Source organism: Centruroides vittatus, unplaced genomic scaffold (genome assembly GCF_030686945.1).
Source record: "Centruroides vittatus isolate TY-2023 unplaced genomic scaffold, ASM3068694v2 contig_349, whole genome shotgun sequence".
In the NCBI taxonomy this organism is placed as follows: Eukaryota; Metazoa; Arthropoda; class Arachnida; order Scorpiones; family Buthidae; genus Centruroides; species Centruroides vittatus.
In genome coordinates, this window is record NW_027122172.1 from 3,984,378 (window position 1) to 4,004,823 (window position 20,446).

At 32.3% G+C, this 20,446-nt stretch overlaps 4 protein-coding genes across 7 annotated transcripts in view; 2 read left to right on the forward strand and 2 right to left on the reverse strand.

Moving 5' to 3' along the window:
* LOC136974451 (cysteine-rich with EGF-like domain protein 2) overlaps positions 1-74 on the reverse strand; it is a 30,159-nt gene extending 30,085 nt beyond the window's left edge. Inside the window, exon 1 of the mRNA XM_067269357.1 lies at positions 1-74. The gene's annotated coding sequence lies outside the window, so the exon portion shown is untranslated.
* Grip (Glutamate receptor interacting protein) overlaps positions 1-20,446 on the forward strand; it is a 330,265-nt gene that overhangs the window by 80,877 nt on the left and 228,942 nt on the right. The window lies entirely within an intron of this gene.
* Positions 73-7,946, forward strand: Dcps (Decapping enzyme, scavenger). The gene is made up of 4 exons (XM_067269361.1): positions 73-422; positions 4,979-5,124; positions 5,202-5,426; positions 7,645-7,946. The coding sequence occupies exons 1-4, from the start codon at positions 101-103 to the stop codon at positions 7,927-7,929; spliced, it is 978 nt and encodes a 325-aa protein (XP_067125462.1). The 5' UTR covers positions 73-100; the 3' UTR covers positions 7,930-7,946.
* Positions 7,927-20,446, reverse strand: part of Dus4 (Dihydrouridine synthase 4) — a 23,622-nt gene continuing 11,102 nt past the window's right edge. For 3 of the 4 annotated variants that reach the window (XM_067269348.1, XM_067269349.1, XM_067269350.1), the window contains exons 3-8: positions 18,013-18,134; positions 13,788-13,863; positions 12,745-12,786; positions 8,763-8,903; positions 8,305-8,513; positions 7,927-8,232 (exon numbers count right to left, since the gene is read on the reverse strand). In XM_067269348.1, the coding sequence (XP_067125449.1) occupies positions 7,958-8,232; positions 8,305-8,513; positions 8,763-8,903; positions 12,745-12,786; positions 13,788-13,863; positions 18,013-18,134 (865 nt within the window). In that variant the 3' untranslated portion in view covers positions 7,927-7,957. The remainder of the gene's footprint in view (positions 8,233-8,304; positions 8,514-8,762; positions 8,904-12,744; positions 12,787-13,787; positions 13,864-18,012; positions 18,135-20,446) is intronic. The other variant, XM_067269351.1, reaches the window with a different exon arrangement.

Genomic DNA, 20,446 nt, shown 5'->3' on the forward strand with positions numbered 1-20,446 from the left:
CTCTTTTCAATTTTTCCTTAATGCAGACGAACTACGGCAACCATTTCCTGTGACGTCACGTACCATCTGATGGCAGGATGTGACGACACGGGATAGGGAAATGGCGGCCGTTTCGGAAGAGGCTTCGGTTAATAATAAGAAACGAAAGATAGAAGATTCGAAGGATTCCGTTCACGATACGATCGAGAATCTGGAGAATTTTCGTTTAAAGAGAGTATTAAATGAGGAGGTGTCGAATAAAATTATATTTTTAGAAGGAAGTTTCACGGGCGACGAGAGACCGGCCGTTTTGATTTTGGAGAAGACTTCCTTTGTTAAAGATAAATTAAGTGGTTGGTTGAGTGGCGAAACGTCGCTACAGAAGGTTTTCGTTAACGACATATATGGATCTTATCAAGCTTTTACCAAAGCCCATCTTAACGGTAAGTTAACGTGTAACAATGAAGCTCGGGATTGCTACACCCTGCACCTTTATTCGATGTAATGAGGTCACCCGGGATATTCAAATCTCTTCACCCCTTAATGTCTCGGCATCTCTGTATAACACTGTTCGTTATCACGCACTTTTACTGTATTTTCATGTTTGTTCCCAATCTTATATCGTTGATTTTATTGGCTACCTTTGGCAGACTCGACGGTTCCGTAGCCGTCGAGTATTTTTCTTCCCCGTGCCCTCTATGGTAGCACCATTTTGGAATGTGTTAGGTATTTTGATGTCCCGTTTGGTAGCGTCTTTCATTTATGCTACCCGTTGCTACCCAAAACTGACCGACCGTGGCTGCTTTGTTCCTACGCATACGTCGCCGGTCGTTCGACGGATGTAACTACATAACTGCTACTGATCGAAACGTCTTTGCTTGGTTACGACGGTTGACTCTGCCTGATGCATAGTCGACTGTTGTACTGAGCAACGGTATGTACCGAACATTGTTTTATCAAATAATCTGTAAACACGGTACATTTCCCTGTCGGGTTACTGTCGCTTCTTCCCAGAAATGCAGTAGGAGGCTTGGCTTAAAAGCCACAAATATCCTTGCTGCAAAATTTATGAATGTTCTGTGAGTCAAGATTTATTGGGCTAAATTATCGTAAGAAATATATTACAGGTATACCTCGACTTACGTCCCTCTCGAGTTACGTCGTTCCCGATTTTACGTCGTTTGTCAAAAAAGTATATGGAAAAATAAAAATCAAGTTTAAGTCAGTTTATTCGACTTTAAATCCATCCGCCATAAACATTGAAGACGTAATATCACTAGAAAAGCGTTGAAAGCACATAAAATCACATTAAAATATGTACATTTACAGTAAATGTTAATATAATCATCATAAATCCTAGGAAACGAACCATGAAAACATCTGTGTTTCTGTGTTGTCGTCTTATTTAGCGGTCTTTAAGTGCTCATTATTGGCATTTCCTTTATTATTGGCGTTTAGTTACGACCAATTTACTTGTGTAGTTACGGCGTAAGTCGTAGTTTCGACTTACGCCGTAACTACACAAGTAAATTCGACTTACGTCGTTTTTTGACTTACGTTGCCTCTCCTGGAACCAATTACTGACGTAAGTCGAGGTATACCTATAATTCTTTAAAATATTATTCACTGGGGAGGAAGTTGCATCCGTTGTTTTAGAGAAAAAAGGGAAACCAACTTCCTTTCCCACACTCCTTATCTACACAGTTAGGTGTCCGTCGGGATGTTCACCCTTCCGCATATCCACTGAACATCCCATTGACGTACAGAAAGTCCCTTGTTTCGATAGGCCAAGCATGTTTGTATATGCAGAGGCATTTCCTCTGTTTGGGGAGTTCTCCACTAGATTCAAAAAAGTAATGTGCTCCAGTAGTTCTCCATGTAGAGGAGTTCTCCATAGATCTCCGAGAGAGGCAGTCAGAGAAAGCATGACTGCATGAAAAGTCCTCGCATAAATATTTAAAATTGATGCATTAACATAGAGAGGATATAGAAGTTATTCCTCGAGAGCTCCATTCATCTCCCCGATTTTCTACCAACATAATAAGCTTCAACACCTATCCGAAGTATAGGCCAAGAATTACAATTGAGGTAGTAAGATTTAATATCTATGTGAGCTCTCTCTCTCCTTATTAGATGTATATGCGAAGCGTAATTGTATAGTTAAGTTTAGACGTTAGATCGTTAAATTTCAATATGATATTCTTGCCAATTTATAATACTTATAGAATCCTGTATATAATTTATTGTTTTAATTTAATAAATAATGTTTATATATATATAAACATTATACTGTGAAAAAAACACCCTGTATGTATGTATGTATGTATGTGTGTGTGTGTGTGTGTGTGTGTGTGTGTGTGTGTGTGTGTGTGTATATATATATATATATATACAGGGTGTTTTTTTTTAAGCTGATGGTACTCAGAGACATCTGTAGAAGAATCTAACAGCCAGACTGTTGCCAAATTTGGGAGAGTGACTAAGGACAACATGGGAAAGAGATTCTGCAAAGACAAAAGTAGTACCCAAATTCACCGGTAGGTGGATTTGGCACTGTTGTAACGAAACAGCTAAGAATTTGTTGAAGGTTCACAGGGGACTGTTGCTGGTAGTAGCAGTGCCTGGGGAGTGGCACAACAATTGGAAATGACGCCTTCAACAGTATGGCAAGTTCTGCCAAAAGTTCTCAAGTTCTATCCATACAAGATAAGCCACCTGCAAGAATTAAAACCAAACGACCATGCTACATGGTTGACATTTACTCTGACATTTTACCTAAATTCAGGTAAAAATAGCCCTCATCTCCCCAGAGAATTATCCACGGCCAAGCTTCATTTACCTCTATCCTGGCAAGAAATGTAACGGTTGACATTTAACCGTGTAGCATGACCATTTGGTTTTAATTCTTGCAGGTGGCTTATCTTGTATGGATAGAACTTGAGAACTTTTCGCAGCATTTGCCATACCGTCGAAGGCGTTATTTCCAATTGTCGTGCCACTCCCCAGATGTCGCTACCACCAGCAACGGTCCTCTGTGAACCTTCAACAAGTGCAGTCTGTGAACCTTCAATAAATTCTTAGCTGTTTTGCTACAACAGTGCCAAATCCACCCCTACCGGTGAATTCGGGTACTACTTTTTTCTTTGCGGAATGTCTCCCATGTCGTCCTTAGTCACTCTCCCAAATTTGGAAACAGTCCAGCTGTTAGATTATTCTACAGATGTCTCTGAGTACTGTCAGTTTAAAAAAAAACACCCAGTAATGTTCAAAATAACACCCAGTAGGTTTGACAAAACACAATGTTTATATTTAAGAGACAAACATACAAAATAAATACAAAATAACGTTACAACTAATTATGCACAAAACACTAATCCAAGTGACGACCGACTATATTCTGTACAAGTTCGTCGGAAAAACACCTTACGACCTCCACTAACAGACTTAGTATTAGCAACACCTCTGAGTCAGGAAAAGTTCGTAATAGTCCAACTGGAGTTCACTTTCACCAGGTTTCCGTAACGTCCAAAGAGAGAGATAGTTAGAACTTCGATAGAACCGATCCCCCGTTCCCGCCGAAAACTACTGCTTATATAATAGCCGGCGTTCGAATTCGCCACCAATCAACTTCGTTGTTTTCGTAACGTCCAGCCAACGGCCATTCTCCGACAGCCAATCGTCCGTTGATCGTTGATTCAAACCACAACGGTTTTTCCAACGAATCTTTCTAACGGTTGTTCCGTCTCGAAAGTTCGTTATCTTACAAACAGGGCGGGAATCGCTCGCCTGGGCGATTCCATACCCTACACACCCTGTATATATCTGGGTTCGAACCATTTATTATCTTTGAACTATTCATCATAGAATAGCCCTCCTGGTCATCATATATATATATATTGCGAGTTAGGACGCGAGATTAAACTAAGTTTTATCCTAACTGCTGTCAGTCCTGACATAGATCGGGATCGTACGATCTTGATCTCCAGTTTCACTCATTAAACGCCATCCTTTGACTCTGAGGCTAATCTAAACGATTAGTTAGCCGATTAAGTGGTATAACAAGTGTATTCAAAACTATATACCCATGGCAGACATCTCAATTATTTCTCTCTCTGGATAATTAAGCATATTTATAACAACTAAAACAAATATAATTTTGTTTACTTCAAATAAACTAGAATATCTAATTATCTAAAAGATAGAATTTTTTGTAGTACTGTATTTATTTATTCTCTGTCAAACTCTTACAGTATAACAAACATCACAAAAGCCGATAAGTATATAGAAACATGACTGAAATGTGACCAAACAATTTATTTATATTGGCGGAATTATAGCCTGATTATTTAGGCCATTGTTTTCTGATGTTTCTTTCTTATAGTAATTTACAAATGTGGAAATGGAACTATGCCTGCTTTCGTAAATATTCGTGCAACCAGGGCTGTGGAGTAGGAGTAAGAGTAAGGAGTTGGAGGTTTTTCAAGGAGTAAGCGTAAGGAGTAACAAAATATATTTGTTACTCCTTATTCCTTTAACTATATTACACATTCAAACATTAAAAAACAATTCACATGGCAATGATGAAATATTGTTATTGAGGAGTACGAGTAGGAGTAAGAGGGGTTAAAAGTTTTTCAAGTAGTAGTGGGAGTAAGAGTAACCTCAAAATCATCACTACTCCACAGCCCCGCATGCAACGAACGTCCATAAAGAAGTCCTTGATTTCCTTCAGATGCTTGCAGTTTTCTTCTCGATCGTTTCCTCGGTCTCATAAATCGCATTGTAGTTGGTAAAATTTTCTTCTAGATATTTTCTTGTCCTTCGATTTGGAAATGTTAGTTTTGAACCTGGCAATAACCATTTAAGATGGTAAAAAATGTTCATTCGTCGAAAAACGTGCTGCATTTGGTTTTTGGGGTTGAAGTTAAAATAGAGCTGATTCAAAATAAATAAAAGTTTTAATTTTTAACAATTATATACAAGTAATAATTTTTTGTAGATATCAAGGCCACTATAATTCATCCCGCCAGTGAAAAACATATTCAAAAGTATTCTCGTCAGCCACTCCATCTTATTACAGAAACTATAGAAATGTACAAAAATGTGATGCTTCCTTATTTGGAAACAAAGCAATTTTCATTACAGGTATTTATTTTACTTTTTTGAAAGTTTTGTATTTTAATAATCTTAAATTAAATTGATTATTTTATTAATTTTCTAAGTGGATTTATAATATCTTGGAACATAAATCGGAAGTAGATCGTATAATTTGCGAAGATGACGATCCAGATGTTGGTTTTATATTAATACCGGATTTAAAGTGTGACGAGAGTCAGAAAAATAGCTTGTACGTTGTGGCAATATGTCGTAAAAAAGGTTTGCGTTCGTTAAGAGATTTGACTGCCGAACATATTCCTCTGTTGAAAAATATAAAATCCAAGTGTCTGGTGAGTATTATGTCATTATTGAATCACCAGTTTAGTTAGAAATATAGTGAATAAACAATTTCTCTTTAACATTTTATTTGATTATGTACCAAAAGAAACGGGTAAAGATATTTTAATTTATGATTATGTATGTATGTGATATGTGGTGGTGGTGTATATATATATGTGTGTGTGTGTGTGTGTGTGTGTGTAATTATTATTATTAAATAAAAAATGCCAAAAAGTTTTCTGTTACAAATGATCATCTTTATAAACACAGTAGATTCTCCATATTGTTATCAGAATTTGGTTGTCATCATCTCTGAATAAATACAGTAGTATCTCATTTTAACGGATTTCTTGGAATAATGAATTTTTTTCCCAGGTCATGCCAAATCAATTAATTTTACCTCCTTTTAGCAGATCAGTAACTCAGAATAACAGATTTTTTTCTAGCCTCATCTATTGTATAATTGCATTTTTCAATGCTTAGTTAATATTTTGGAATTTATAGAGTTCAATGATGAGCTTATTACATCTGGGATATGTACAGTACAACTGAAGAATTGTACAAAAAAAATCAACTGAGGAGGAGCCACCTAATGAACAATCTGATGTAGGTCCAAGTGTAGTGCCAAAATTTAGCAAGGCCCCAAGTTGTGAAGACCTAACAAGTTTTATCATAAATGAACAGGCTGTACATAACATTACTGATGAACTTATGTAATGCCTCTTTTTTTGTGTTTACAGTATATATAGTTATTGTCAGCTTTATTCTACACACAAAGCATAATATACTATACAATTTTGTAATATACATATTTCTAGAGAATAAAAAATAGAGATTTCAACTACATGTATTTTTTATGTGTGGGGGTTAAATAACAGATGGGTGTGACGAAATTGAGAACAACACGTTTATATGTAATATATAAACCTGTTCTCGATATAACAGAGTCTCGGAACAACGGATGATTTTCGGCGGCCAAAGCGATCCGTTAAAATGATATTCTATTGTAGGTCTGCTTGCTTTTTTGTGCTATCAGTCTTAGCTAGTGCTTTAAATTAATTGTTTTAATCACTATTTGCTCACTATACAGAGGTTTAAATTGCTGTCATTGTGCTACCTGTTATTGAAGTTGGTAGCCGACAAACAATACCGGATGAATTATTTGTTAATGAGCCTAGAAGTTAAGACATTTTAAAAATGTCTGAACATTATGCAAAGCAAGTAAATAAGACTAATGAAACCAAAATTTCTTCTATTTATAAATGTAACATTAAAAGGATAAGTTATCAGTTTAGGCAAGTCCCAAAGTGACTATACTATATATCCAATAGACTTAAAATTTATACATAATCAGATTAAAATAAGTGAATATATATATATATATATATATATATAACTTATTTTATAATGTATTTATTATCATTGATTATCTCTATTTAATAATGGCAGAAACTGAAGGTAAATGAGAAGCGCACATAATATAATTCCAGCGATATAAGTTAGTTTTAATAAACCAAAAAATGTTTTCGTTTTGTTTTGTTTACTGGAACAGGACCTAAATGAAAAAGAATGAAAAGAACATTTTAAATAAAATTTGAACATGCATAAATTCAACATAAAAAGAAAAAATATGTTTTTTCTTTTCATTCAAATTTTGTTGTTCCAACTGAAGAAGACCTATCTTAGTAAGTTTAAAACTTTTTTTTGGTTTATTAAAAACTATATCACTAGAGATATAAGGTGTGCTTATCTCTAATATTATAGTTTTAAATACATATTTCCAAAGACATTGTCTCAATTTATGATGATGTGCTTAAAGAAAACAGAATTTGCTTACAATGGTGGTTTCATAAGATTTCCAGAAATGAATTAGAATGTTACAAGTGAGATCTGTAGTATTTATATTTAATGAAAATTAACAGATTGAAATGAGAAAGTATTCTTTTTTGAACATACACTCAAACCTGTTTTTGTGTGCAGTATATGAATTTCAATCAAATTGGTATACTGCACAAAACACATTGCACATATAAAAAAATCGCACAAAAAAAAGACTGCACAAAAACAGGTTTGAGTGTAATTATTTCGTGCATAGAAATTGCTATGCTAAATATTAATTTAATGAATGTTTTTAAATTTTATCGCACGGAATCTTAATTGCATAATATTTACTAATCGTTACTGTTTATTGTTGAAGATTAATTAATTAATTAATTTTTTTCTTCAAAGGTTGCAATTAAAGAGACGTACGACATTCCACCATCGCAGATTCTCTCCTATTTACATTATCAACCATCTTATTATCATTTGCATATCCATTTCACAGCACTGATGTCTAATATTCCTGGAACAAAAGCAGACAGAGCGCATCTCGTTGATTCAGTAATTTCTAACTTAGAGATAGCATCCGATTATTATCAGAAAGTAACATTGTGTTATTCTCTTAAAGATGATGATGACTTTTTGAAAATTTTACAAAAACAAGAACAAGTTTGTAGTGATAAAATAGAATAAAAGTTTTAAAAATTTTATTTTGATAATTTTAAAAAACACCATTTTGTAAATCAACTTCATTTATAAAATGTTTATCTAAATAGTCTATCACAGAAGAAATGCTTGTTAATACATTGAACACTTTTCTTTCTGATCTAGGAAGAATTTTTTCTAACATGAACATCAAATGTTGATGAAACATTGTAAAATGAGTTCCAAGTTGCATTGATATATCTAACCAATCTTTTATACATGTGCTAGGAGTATATTTGTATCCTGCAAACATCGCAGGATTTTGCAGTATCCCCCTTGCTGACATAACTCCTATCAAAATTTAAAAATAAATAATAATTCAATAGTTTGCTACATCAATAAATTAATAATTTAAAAATTTACCTTTAACACCGGTTATTTCATGCATTTCTTTTGCATCGTTTAAGCAAAATACGTCACCATTTCCGAGCACAGGTATCCGAACACTATCGACGACCGTTCTGATCGCTTCTAAATTTACAGGTTCTTTTCGCTGTTCGGTGGTCCTTCCGTGTATTGTTAGCCACGAAACACCACAATGTTCAGCTCTCTGACAAAATTCTATAGTTTTCCTAAAATAACACAAAATGGAGAAACTAAATTAGTAAAAATGATGTGTGGCAATCAAACTATGTCGAGACGAAGGTTTGTATACAAAATCGATCAGTTCTTAAGTGAAGAAAGGAAATATTTTTCAACACAAATTAATTATCCAAATATTCAAATGAATTTAATTATAGAATATTGTCATGTGTAATAAACAGTTTTTCTAGTAGTACTTATTAAACAAATTCTATTAAATATAAATTTTTTTAACTTACTTAATATCGTGATGAATACGAATCTTCAACGAAGTAGTGAATTCTGAATCTGGTATACGATTTCGTAATTGTAGCACCATATTTCGAACTAATTCTGGTTCATTTATCAAATAAGCACCATATTTTTCAGCTAAAGCCCATCTAAGTTATAAAAATACTTAAAATAAATTTTTAACTTATTAAGTAAATGCTAATTTTTTTCTTTAAAGTTAATTCTCCATAGGTTATTAATTCAAATTGATGATTTAATGTAGATTAGTGAAAATTATAAGTAGTTATTAAAACAGAGAATATAAACAATAACAGCAAGAAACAAATTTATTTTGTATAATTTATATATATACAGTCAACTTGCCTTAAAACGAACAGCAATAAAGCAAATTTTGCAGTTGCCCTGGAAAAATGCTATTGTCACAATGTTAATTTTCGTGGCTGTTTTGAATTAGCCGAACGCCTTGTGGTCTTTTTTCACTCAACGAGCGATTTCGGTCTTTGAGCCTAACATTTCTAAGTATATCTTGTAACGTAGAGAGAAATTTTCAATGTACAAAAGTGACATTACACCAAATTAATTTTCCTTCACCGAAGAAAATTTGACAAAATATTTCATTGTGAATTGTAATGCTCATATTTTTCCTACAATAAATAAATGTAAATAATGTACTTATTACATAGATGAATATTTAATAATGATATGTAGATAGTTTTTAGATAATGTTTAAGCTAATATTTTGATTATTTTTACGTCATATATATGCACATAAAACGACAGTTTTAACTGTGTAAAAATATGAGCTGTACTGATGTAATAAAAAAATAAAAATCATTTAATTTTTAGTTACAAGATTTTTTTACTCTTTCCACTCTGCAAATAACCTCTTTTCAAGCCCCATTTTGGTCAGGCTTGCAATGTGGGATAACTATGTGGGAGAGCCCAATTTATAAATGATCTAATCTCAATACAAATTTCTGAAATTCTAACCTAAATTGAACAACAAAGGTGATGCCTGCTGGCAGGCATCACCTTTACCATTTTAACATTCTTAGTCACCTTGGAAGGTTGACATTAACCAGATACAAAATGACCTAGCATGATTGTAATATAGGAACATTTTGGATCCGATAAAATATCACGTATGCTATTCTAATTTTTTTTCTATGTTAGAGCACATCTTTATTTAAGAAAAAATAAATTTGCAATAATGTATAAATTCGTAGTAATTTAAGAATATACTTTGCTGGAATTTAAATTTCTGACATTCCTAAATGAATATTTCACATTGAGTAATGGAAAGCATATTTAGACAATGCTTTTGAGTTTTAATTTTAAAAGTAAATATAGTAAAACCTTGATTTAATGGACCTATATTTAACAAACTTTGGATTTAACAGACAAAATTTCACTGTATGTCTTATGTGAAAATAAACATCCTGTTGATCTTAAAATGCTTTTTATTGGTAATTAAATTATCAGGGTTTTTTTTTCAAATCCAAGAGCCCACTTCTCTTAACTTTATGCTACAATAGGAGTAAATCAATATATCATCATCCGAAGACAATTAAATACAAAATTATTTTCTGTTTTTGTCAAATTTAAATATAGAAAACTTTTCTGCGAAATTAAACTTCTTGTACAGTAGAACCTCGGTTAACGACCAAATCAGTTAACAAACTTTTATTCTGCAAAAATTTTGTCTTGGATAACGAACATAACAGTTTTTTTGTGTCAAATTTTAGTTACTGTTAGGCATGTGCAAATTAAGCATTGCTTTTCCAAGTATTGTGCTAAACTTCTTTCTTCAGTTTTTTGATTTATATATTTAATCAATATGGCATCCAAGAAAGAGAAAAGTGATAGTGGCAATAGAAATGACAACGTGCTATCGCATTTGAGAAAAATTTTGATTAGGAAAGTAAGACAATCAACTTTAGATCAATTTCTGTTCCTTACCAAAAGAGACCTCGAATCTCCCAATGAAGTGCTACCCGTTATTTTTTTGGAGGGGGATTCCCTTCTAAGCATTAAGCTCCGTACATCTCCACTCCTCTGCCACCAACTACAACAAATGAAGGTATGTACAGTGCTATTTTATTAAATAAAGTTTACATGTTTGTTGCTGTAATGATAGATACTACATTTTCCTATATTTTCATCAAAGAAAACCCATTTTACAAATAAAATTATAAAAATTTTGGAGTCTAGAATGAATAAATTGTATTTGCATTAATTTCTATGGGAAAAATTACTTCGGTTAACGAACAGTCGTGGAACAGATTAAGTTCGTTAACCGAGGTTCCACTGTACGTACTTAATTGTAATTACATGAACGTATCTTTGTAAGTAAAAACAGATAAAAAATTGGCAAATTAGTTAGTTTAACACATGCAATTAGAAACCCTATTTCATTATATGACAGACTTTCAGCTTTAATGGAGACCCCTCACCTGAATTAGCAGTGGTGTGCCATCCATGGAAGCTGTGGAAGCGCAGCTTCCCAAGTATTTTCTAAAATATAAATACCTATTATGTGATTATTTTCATATTTTAACATACTTTGAACTACTTAAAATTAATATTTTATTATAACCTCATTATGTATTTTATTACAAATTTCTATACATGTGAAAAACAATGATAAGAATGCTATTGTATATTTGAATATAAATTTGTATATGCAATGGAAGCTCTGTATTGTTGAATATGGGACAGCTTCCACAGAGAAAATATATGAATGATGTAAAGCAGCCAGATGACAGTTATTTGTGCATGCGCTTTACAGAGCACCAACTTCTGGCAGTTTAGCTGGTTGATGCTACACACGAAAATATCGTATAACACTTACAATGATTCCATCCATTAGCCACTGGCAGGGAGCTATTTGACTAAGTGGATTATTTTAGAATTTAAAAAGTAAAGAATGTTTTATGTACATTTCTTTACAAAGCTATATATAATTATAATTTTCTTTTAATTATAATTATATTGACAGCTCAAACTCTTCAAGCCTGGAATATATTATACAAAATAACAACAAATTGAACTTTTAAAGAAATTCCGAGATAATTAATTGCAAATTTGATAAGAGCAGCCGTTGCATTAATTTGAAAGAGGATGGACAAGTATCTTACGCATGGCAATCATTATATCTAAGGGAGCAGTCGAATTAAAAATTATTTTGGAGAAATTTAAATTCGATTTAATCGATTTAAAATATTATTTTAAATTTTTAAGAGAATTAGTTGAAAAATTCTCGTTTATACGTTTCTAAATAAAAACGTTCCAATTTCTGCATTCTTTAGAATTTTTATCACTTTTAGATGTTAATAATTTTAAATATTATGAAAAACAATTTTCCAAAGCGAGTTTTAATTCTTTAAATTAAGTAAATTGTATGGAAAGTTTTTTGATTTATCTAAATTATGTAGACAATATTTATATTTGAGTCCAGACTATATTGGCAAGTCACTCTTAGACATAGAAAGTATTATAATTAATGACGATCTGAACAAAGACATATTAAAAGAATTATATGATTTAATATCATTAATTTTTAAGGTGCCATCTATGAGTACATCTGTTGAGTGCAGTTTTTCAACCATACGGCGAATTGATACATTTGCAAGGAATACTCAGTCAGAGGAAAGATTGTCGTCACTAGTGTTGTTTTCAATAGAAAAAGAGCTTTGATGGAATCGACAACTAGCAATTTTTATGATAAAGTAATTAACGACTTTGCGGAAAAAATTGACGAATAAAGTTTTAGTTTATAAAAAATAATAAAAACAACTTCTTGTATCTTTGTTTTGTGTCAATATATCTATCTTAGAATTAAAATATATAAACTGTTTATTTTTGTCATTTCCAGTATTTGTTTAAAATTTTTACGGAAACACAGCTTCCCTATCATCAAATGTCGTGGCAGGCCACTGTGAATTAGTCCATTAAATCGAGGTCTTACTGTAATGATAAAACATTCATTACCTTTGAGGGCAACCGCAATTAATGTCAACACCATCACAATATCTGAAATTAAGAATAAAGCTATTATTCACAAATTTTAGTTCTTATACTTAAAATATTTGTATTATAAAAACTGTACTTCAAATTTCTAGATGAAATTTGATGAATAATTTATGAAACTGTTGAAAACATTTTGAAAATATTTCAGCTACTTATGATTATTCAATTGATTTAAAGTTCAGTAAATAGTACTTTTAAAAGATTTATTGACAACAGAACAGAGAATATTCATAGAATATGTAAATTTATAATTTTTTTCTGAAAAAATTCAACAGAAATGAACCATTTTTATGATCATTAATTTTGATGAATTGTAAATGATTATTTACCAAATGATCAAATGAAAAGTTCATTTGCAAGTAGAGCTGATAATGCTGTGAACTGCCATTCTTGTTACTTCTTGCAATGAATGGCAGGGAGGGCAGTATTTAAATTATTTAAATCTTGCACAGTTATTTACTACAAACTATAGGGATATCATTTGAAACTCTAAGTAAATCAATGGCATGTGATAAGTCAGTCATGTGTCCCCAGCTTAACTCCTCACAAGTAAGTTTATTATTCGATCACCTTATGCACGCACACAAGGGCGATTCACAGGTGGTGGTCAGTTGTTTTTTCTCGGAAACCATTAGAGATAGGAAGATGACACTAATGACTGACTTTAGAGAGCAGATAGAGGACAATTCTTGGTGACCTTGAAAATCTTGATTTTGAACAAAATATAGTTTTTTTTTTAAAATTTATAAAGGGTTCTTTTCAGCCATTATATAAATAGTAATAAAACATAGTAATAAAACAACAAATCATTTTTGTTTTTCCTCTCTCTCTTCAAATTACATTAAAAATTTATATTAAATATATATTTTATATATTCTAATATAAACTAGCTTTGGAAAAAAAAAAATCAAATTACAACTAAAAAAATTTTTTTTCTTAAACTTAGATTTTTGCTATTTAAATTTTAAAGATAAAAATATTTTTAAAAAATGTAATAATCTTACCGAAAAACTAATTCTGCTGCATCAGCCAAATCTTTTCCATTATTTGCTGCAAACTGTACAATCAAAGGTCTATCCTCTGTAATATGAAACAATAATACTGTATAAACATATGTAGGGTATATAACCATAAGAATAAAATTCCAAAAGATTGCAAATATCGAATAATCGAATATATTTTCAAAACATTAAAAAAAAAACACTTGAAACATGGTTGGAGGGTTGAGCCACCCATCCACAAACACACACATCTGTAAGATAGCTATGTCAATTGATATTACTGATTAAATTCTGCATTTTGTTATGTTTATTTGGTTTTGGTGTGCGGAAGATGAGCGGGCACCCTCTAAGACATCATTAAAATGCATTATTATCAGACTTAGTTATGTCCTAAAAGTTTCAACCTTGTATCTTAATTATAAGTGGAAATTTGAACTGCAGTATTTAAGAACTTAATACAAAGCAATTTAAATAAAAACATTTAAAAAATATAAAAAATTATTATTCAATTCCAAAACTAATAATCACAATGATAAAATTTAAGAAAAAATTAAATATTCAGTATTACATATTGTGTGTTTACATAAGTTTTTGTCAGCTTATTACCAGATAATCAAATGTAAGAAAACTTGTGAGGCATTCGGCAACGGTGCAAGTCAAACTTTGTGAAACACGAGCCGCTGGCATCAGAAATATTACTTGCAATATCATTGAAGTTGGACTGCTCGCAGAATTGGGAAGGCAGACTTTTGGATCAACCAACTCCTCGTATGACTATTTGTGAGTTCTGCTTTTGTTTGATCACCTGTATTTGTCTATTAAATAACTCAATAAGAAATAAATTGGCAATAATATTCCAGATTGAATAAATTTTCCATTTCAAAACACTTTAATTTATAAACATCTGTAAGCCCAATAGGCAATCCAGCAATCATTTGGCTTTAACAGTTGCATATTTAATGAAATTTAAATTGGTTATGATAATATAAAATAAAAAGCAAAAGTTACAAAATATTCCTTAAGACAGTAAAAAACATCATAATGATATATAAAAATATTTATTAATAATTGACTTATAATAGATATTCATTTTAATGCTATTACATTAAATATTATTATTAAAATATAACAATTTTATAAAAATATGTTTAAAATTTCACATAAAACTCCAGAATGAGGAAATAAACCAGCAAAGTCATAGCAGATTTCTTCTAGTAGGCTACTTCTAGAACTATTATCCTCCTTGTAACTAGACTTCTGTCAGAATTGCCATAATAATGTAAATTTCCTTAAAAACTGGATGTATTTAGTATCCAAAACTAGGTTAATGTTACCTATGGTATCCAAGATGGCGACGGGGAAATTTTTCTACCCTACAATCTAGACGGCGGCAGGGATTTTTCCCCCGCCCGTATATTGCACGCGGCGACCGCGAAATTTTTTCTTTCTACCGTACATTTAAACGGCGACGTGAAGGTTATTTCTACCCGACGGTCTATATTAAGAATACTAAAAAACACCGAACGAAAAAACAAGAGCACTTACTTTGTTACTGAGCCTTTCCTCTTTTTCTTCGTTTCCCGTCGACTGAACTTGATTCTCCGGCATGAGAAGAGGATCTCTTTTGCGCTTTTCTTTTAACAATGTTCTCGTTTTTTTCCACCTTTTTCTTCTTGGCAATAGGTGCGGGAGCGGCCGGAATGGTCTCCGGTTCTTTCCAACTAGGTACTTTTCCGCGACCGGGAAATATCATTCTGACGTGTTTGATAAAGGTGTGGAATTTTTCGCCGGGATTTTTTGCCGTCCAATTGTGATACTTCTTATACATGAATGCGTACATATGCGAATCCGACAAATCTTCTGTGTAATGTTTCGGCAAATTCTTCTTGTTTTTTAAGTGACCCCACAATCTTTCGATATTCTGAGTATGAACGCCTGTAATCGGGTTGACAAAATTTTCAGAGTGGTTTACTGTTTTATGAGAAATTTCTATACCTTCTAAATCGTCGATGTGGTTATATCCCTTCCATTCGTCTGTGAACACTGAGCTGCCGGAGTTAACGTATTTCGAAATGATCCAATTGAGAGTTATTTCAGATCTGTCATTAACCTGGCATATAAAACAAGTCTTGTCCTCCCGGCACAAACCTCCGACGACCCATTTAGTGCTTTTCATCTTTCTTCCTTTCTCGTATTTTCGTTTACATATCACTGTTTCGTCTATTTCCACTGTTTTGCCGACGCCTCCTATTTTAAACGATGTCAGATTGTGTAAGGACACTAACATAACGAAACGTACGTGGTTAGCCCAGTCTATTCCTGCCTTTTTAGAAACGCCCGAGGAAATTGCCGAATTACTCGTCGTGCACTCTAAACCAATATAGTGCCATATGAATGCCAACAGATTGGCCCACGAAACATTGCCGCATTTCCCTTTGAACGTTCCATCGAAAGCCGAACTATTCCGCCTGCATTTTCGGCAACGCATCGCGCAAGAATTCCGGTCGCTGCGATAAATCAATTTGCATGTTTGCCCGCATTCCTCGCAAACTTCCTCGGCGTGTTGGAGGCCTAATTTCACGGCGAATTTCAGTCCGCCATCAATTCTTTCGTCTAATCCCAACTCGGAATACTCCGCTTCGATTAACTGATAAAAACGTCGTCCAGTACACTGTTTCCAAAATCCGTCCGATTCTAAATCACAATCCGCCATGACTCGGTTGCGAAATATCTATTCCAAAAATCACAGAAAACGCTTAGCCTACTTTTCAATATAAACAACTTTTCCAACAGCCTAAATTCGCAAATAAAATTAAGAACATTACAAATTACCTCGTAATAGAAATATTCCAGAAGTAAGAAAAAACCAACGAAATCTCTCGGCACGACAAGACGCCCACTCATACTCGGAGGAAAAATTTGCATAATTCCGATAACACGCAATTCGAAGAATCAAAGCGCCCTCTTCGGACATCTTCAGTTGATGACGAAATCATGACGTAATCCCGGTCGCAATCTCGAACGGAGATTGAAAAAATTTCTCCACAGCGGTCTAGAATTTCCCCGTCGGCCTCCAGAATTTCCCCGTCGCCATCTTGGCTACCATAGGTAACATTAACCCCAAAACTATAAAAAACCATAAATCCAGTTATTGATTAAACTCAGTTTATTGACAGAACAAACATTTTCAATCAATTTCAAAGGTCGTCTTCAAGTTCTAAAGATGGAATACAAATTGAATTGAAAATCCTACAAATGAAAAACTACAAAAAAACAAATTTTCAATTTTTTCTGTGTTCCATCTTTAGAACCTGAAGACGACTTTTGAAAAAGATTGAAAATGTTCATTCTCTCAATAAAGTGAGTTTAATCAATAACTGGATTTATAGTTTTTTTTGTCGTTTTGGTTTTTTAATACTGTTATGAAATCAAGCTTAAAGTACTGTCTCATTTTAAATGTTATAAACTACACTTACGTGCTGTGGCGTTACCACGGTGAATTGTTAAAATATAAAGATGTTCACGAGCACTTTCGGTAACATACAGTTACCATCTTCGGGTGAAAATGAATACTACAGTTTTCTGTATCAGAGTTATAGCACTTCTTGAAAAAGTGGCGAGATTTTAGCTGCACCGCATTTTCAAGAAGTGCTATAATTCTGATACAGAAAACTGTAGTATTCATATTCACCCGAAGATGGTAACTGTATGTTACCGAAGTGCTCGTGAACATCTTTATATTTTAACAATTCACCGTGGTAACGCCACAACATGTAAGTGTAGTTTATAATAATTATAAAGTCGATGTGAAGTGATAACCAGTATTATTATTTAAATGTTTTTATAAGCATTGATTTATTAACCTCGTAATGAAGTAAAGACAAAGAACAAATTTACAATTTGTTAGTAAGGTCCATCACTAGTGGCATCCTTGATTCCAATGTTTTTCTGGGTTAACAGTTTTGCCAGACCGAAAAATAATAACTCAATAGTACAGTATATCTTGGGTCACTAGTTATATGCCTCTCCTATCTCTTACGATATTGTGGACTAATATTTATTCTTGATATCATTGATACTTGCATTCTTTTTAGAAATCAAAATTAGAATTGATATAATTATTTGTTTCCAAGCTTTGCCTGTATGGAAAATTTTCTGTGGACACTCATATGCTTTGAGTAATCCTTTAAATAAAATTTATAAATTAAAAATTTAATTTCAAATTTACCTGGATTTGTTGTAAATTCCACATCTCTCGCTTTTGAAGACTGAACAAATGATCTCGATACAATCATTGGAGTAAATGCTAAATCGCAATTATATCTTCGAACCAAAGCACGAAACTGTAACCTAACAATCAAAATTAATTATTTCAAAGAACTGCTACATAATTTATTTTCTTGTTATTTAATAGTGTATTAAGCACATGAAACAATATTAATTACGATTTAATAAATATCCATACTTTGAGGTTTTATAATTCCATAACTTGTTTTAATAAGAGTAAATAAGTGAAATTGTTAATAAATGACAACAAATTATTAAAGTGTGTGCCTCGAAATGATGCTTGCAAGCAGCAAAATTAAAATTACCATCTTAATTGTCACTGAAGAAAATTAAAACAGTCACTAAAACTCATTGTCTTAATGGATTCAAATTATATTTTTTCTATCTAGTTTTTCAATTCTTCCTTTGATTGGACGCGTGTTTTTATGTATCAAAACTGGAGTTATTTAAGTATTTCCTGTATATCTCGGATATAAGAAATTAAAATCTAGGTAAAAGAAGCGTATTTCAATCATAGTTGACATCTGAATCCATTTCTTTTGTACAAGTGGGGGGAAAAAACTAAAGCACCTTGATCTGAAAAGTGTATTGTGTATCCATCCTATCCTTTACTAACATGCCAAATATTGTAAACAGACATAGTTGTGTTATCTTCTAATAAGAGTTTTGAACACTAAAAAATATTTTAACGTACAACTCCTAGACAAAAAATTAGAATACTCACCTAACTGAAAGTTTAGTGTACATTTTCTCGTGAACAATACAGAGTAGGAAAATTTTTTCGACACTACATAAACAATGTATATACCAGGTGTGGCCAAAGTTTTATCCCTTAGGGGCTACTTTTTCGGTAAAATATAGTCTGCGGGCAACTATGAATATGGGCAAGCAATTTTAGGATTTTTCAAATTTTTCATAGATATTTTAATAAATGATTAACAAGAATTTCAACTAAAAAACTATTATGGCAAATAAAGAAAACAAATAATTATATATTTTTTATTTTATGAAGCATAATAATACAGTATTTATTAAATTAAAAAAATTTCAATGTACAGAAATAAATACACAAAAAATAATTTAGCAAATAAAGAAAAAAATGTTAATTATAATTTTTTTATTTTTTGAGATGAAATACTTATTAACTTAAAAAAAACATACACTGTGAATAAGCAAATGAATAAAAATGTTTAATTGGACAAAATCTGACATTGCATAGGTGCAGCAAATTTTTCAAAATTTGGCGATTGCCATTTATATGCACATGCATTGCGACTACAATTAATTTAAAAGTTAACATTCATTTGCATTGTTCATTGGGATAAATACAAACATTATGGGTACGTTGCACAGACAATTCGATAATTTATTCTTACAATAATAGACTAAGATTTTTAAACATTAATTTAAGTGAAAGCAAATTGTTCAACTTTAGCTTTGCGGGCTACTTTCAAAACCTTTGCGGTCGACCGGGGTCTACGTGTTGGCCACCCCTGGTATATACAGTAGACCCACCTATAACACGGTAGATACGTTCCGTGTTGTACGAGTCACTTAAATACATGAGCCAATCACAGCCCGGCACGTGTGCAGTTTAGGGGCTACGGCTGTTTGAAAGGTTTTCTTCCACAAAATTAATTGATTCTAGACTAATTTGACTCAACATTTCCAAATCACGTATAATTTTTTGGGAATAATCCATATAAACTATGCTATAAACAAAAAATTGTAGGATTACTTACCGAGTGCACACCGTTTGACAACGCCATTGCTTAAGCTTGTTTTCGTCGCAGAGCGGCTCGTCGAACGGCGGGCGCATGTTTCCTAATAAGTTATTTTTTGCAGAAAAATTCACTGAGACATCATTAATATAAATATAATTTTTATGGTCGTTAAATAATAAATGGTTTTTAGTAGGTCTGCTGCTCGTTTAAACTCAACAGTTTGTGCAATGTCCGCTATTGGTCCAGATTTGACCAATCCTGTCGCGACACGAGTTGGCAATGACGTGTCCGTGTTTTACCGTGTTATACGAGTCTCTTTTAGAGTGTTATACGAACACAATTGCAATTTTTTCGCTGTGTTATACGAATCCACGTTATATGAACCCGTGTTATAGGGGGATCTACTGTATATATTTATTATACTTATTAATCAAACGGTACAAATTAACTCAAATGTTTTTTGTTACGTTCTTCAGGTTAGTTTTAGCAGAAAACAAAAATGAAATAATTTAATACATATAAAAAATAAAAAAACAAATATATAATATGGCAGTAACTTAAAGTATATACAGTAGGCACCACAAATCATTTGTTACACAGGAGCATTGATACATTATTAACAAGAAAAAGACTTAATGTGCAGATAATACA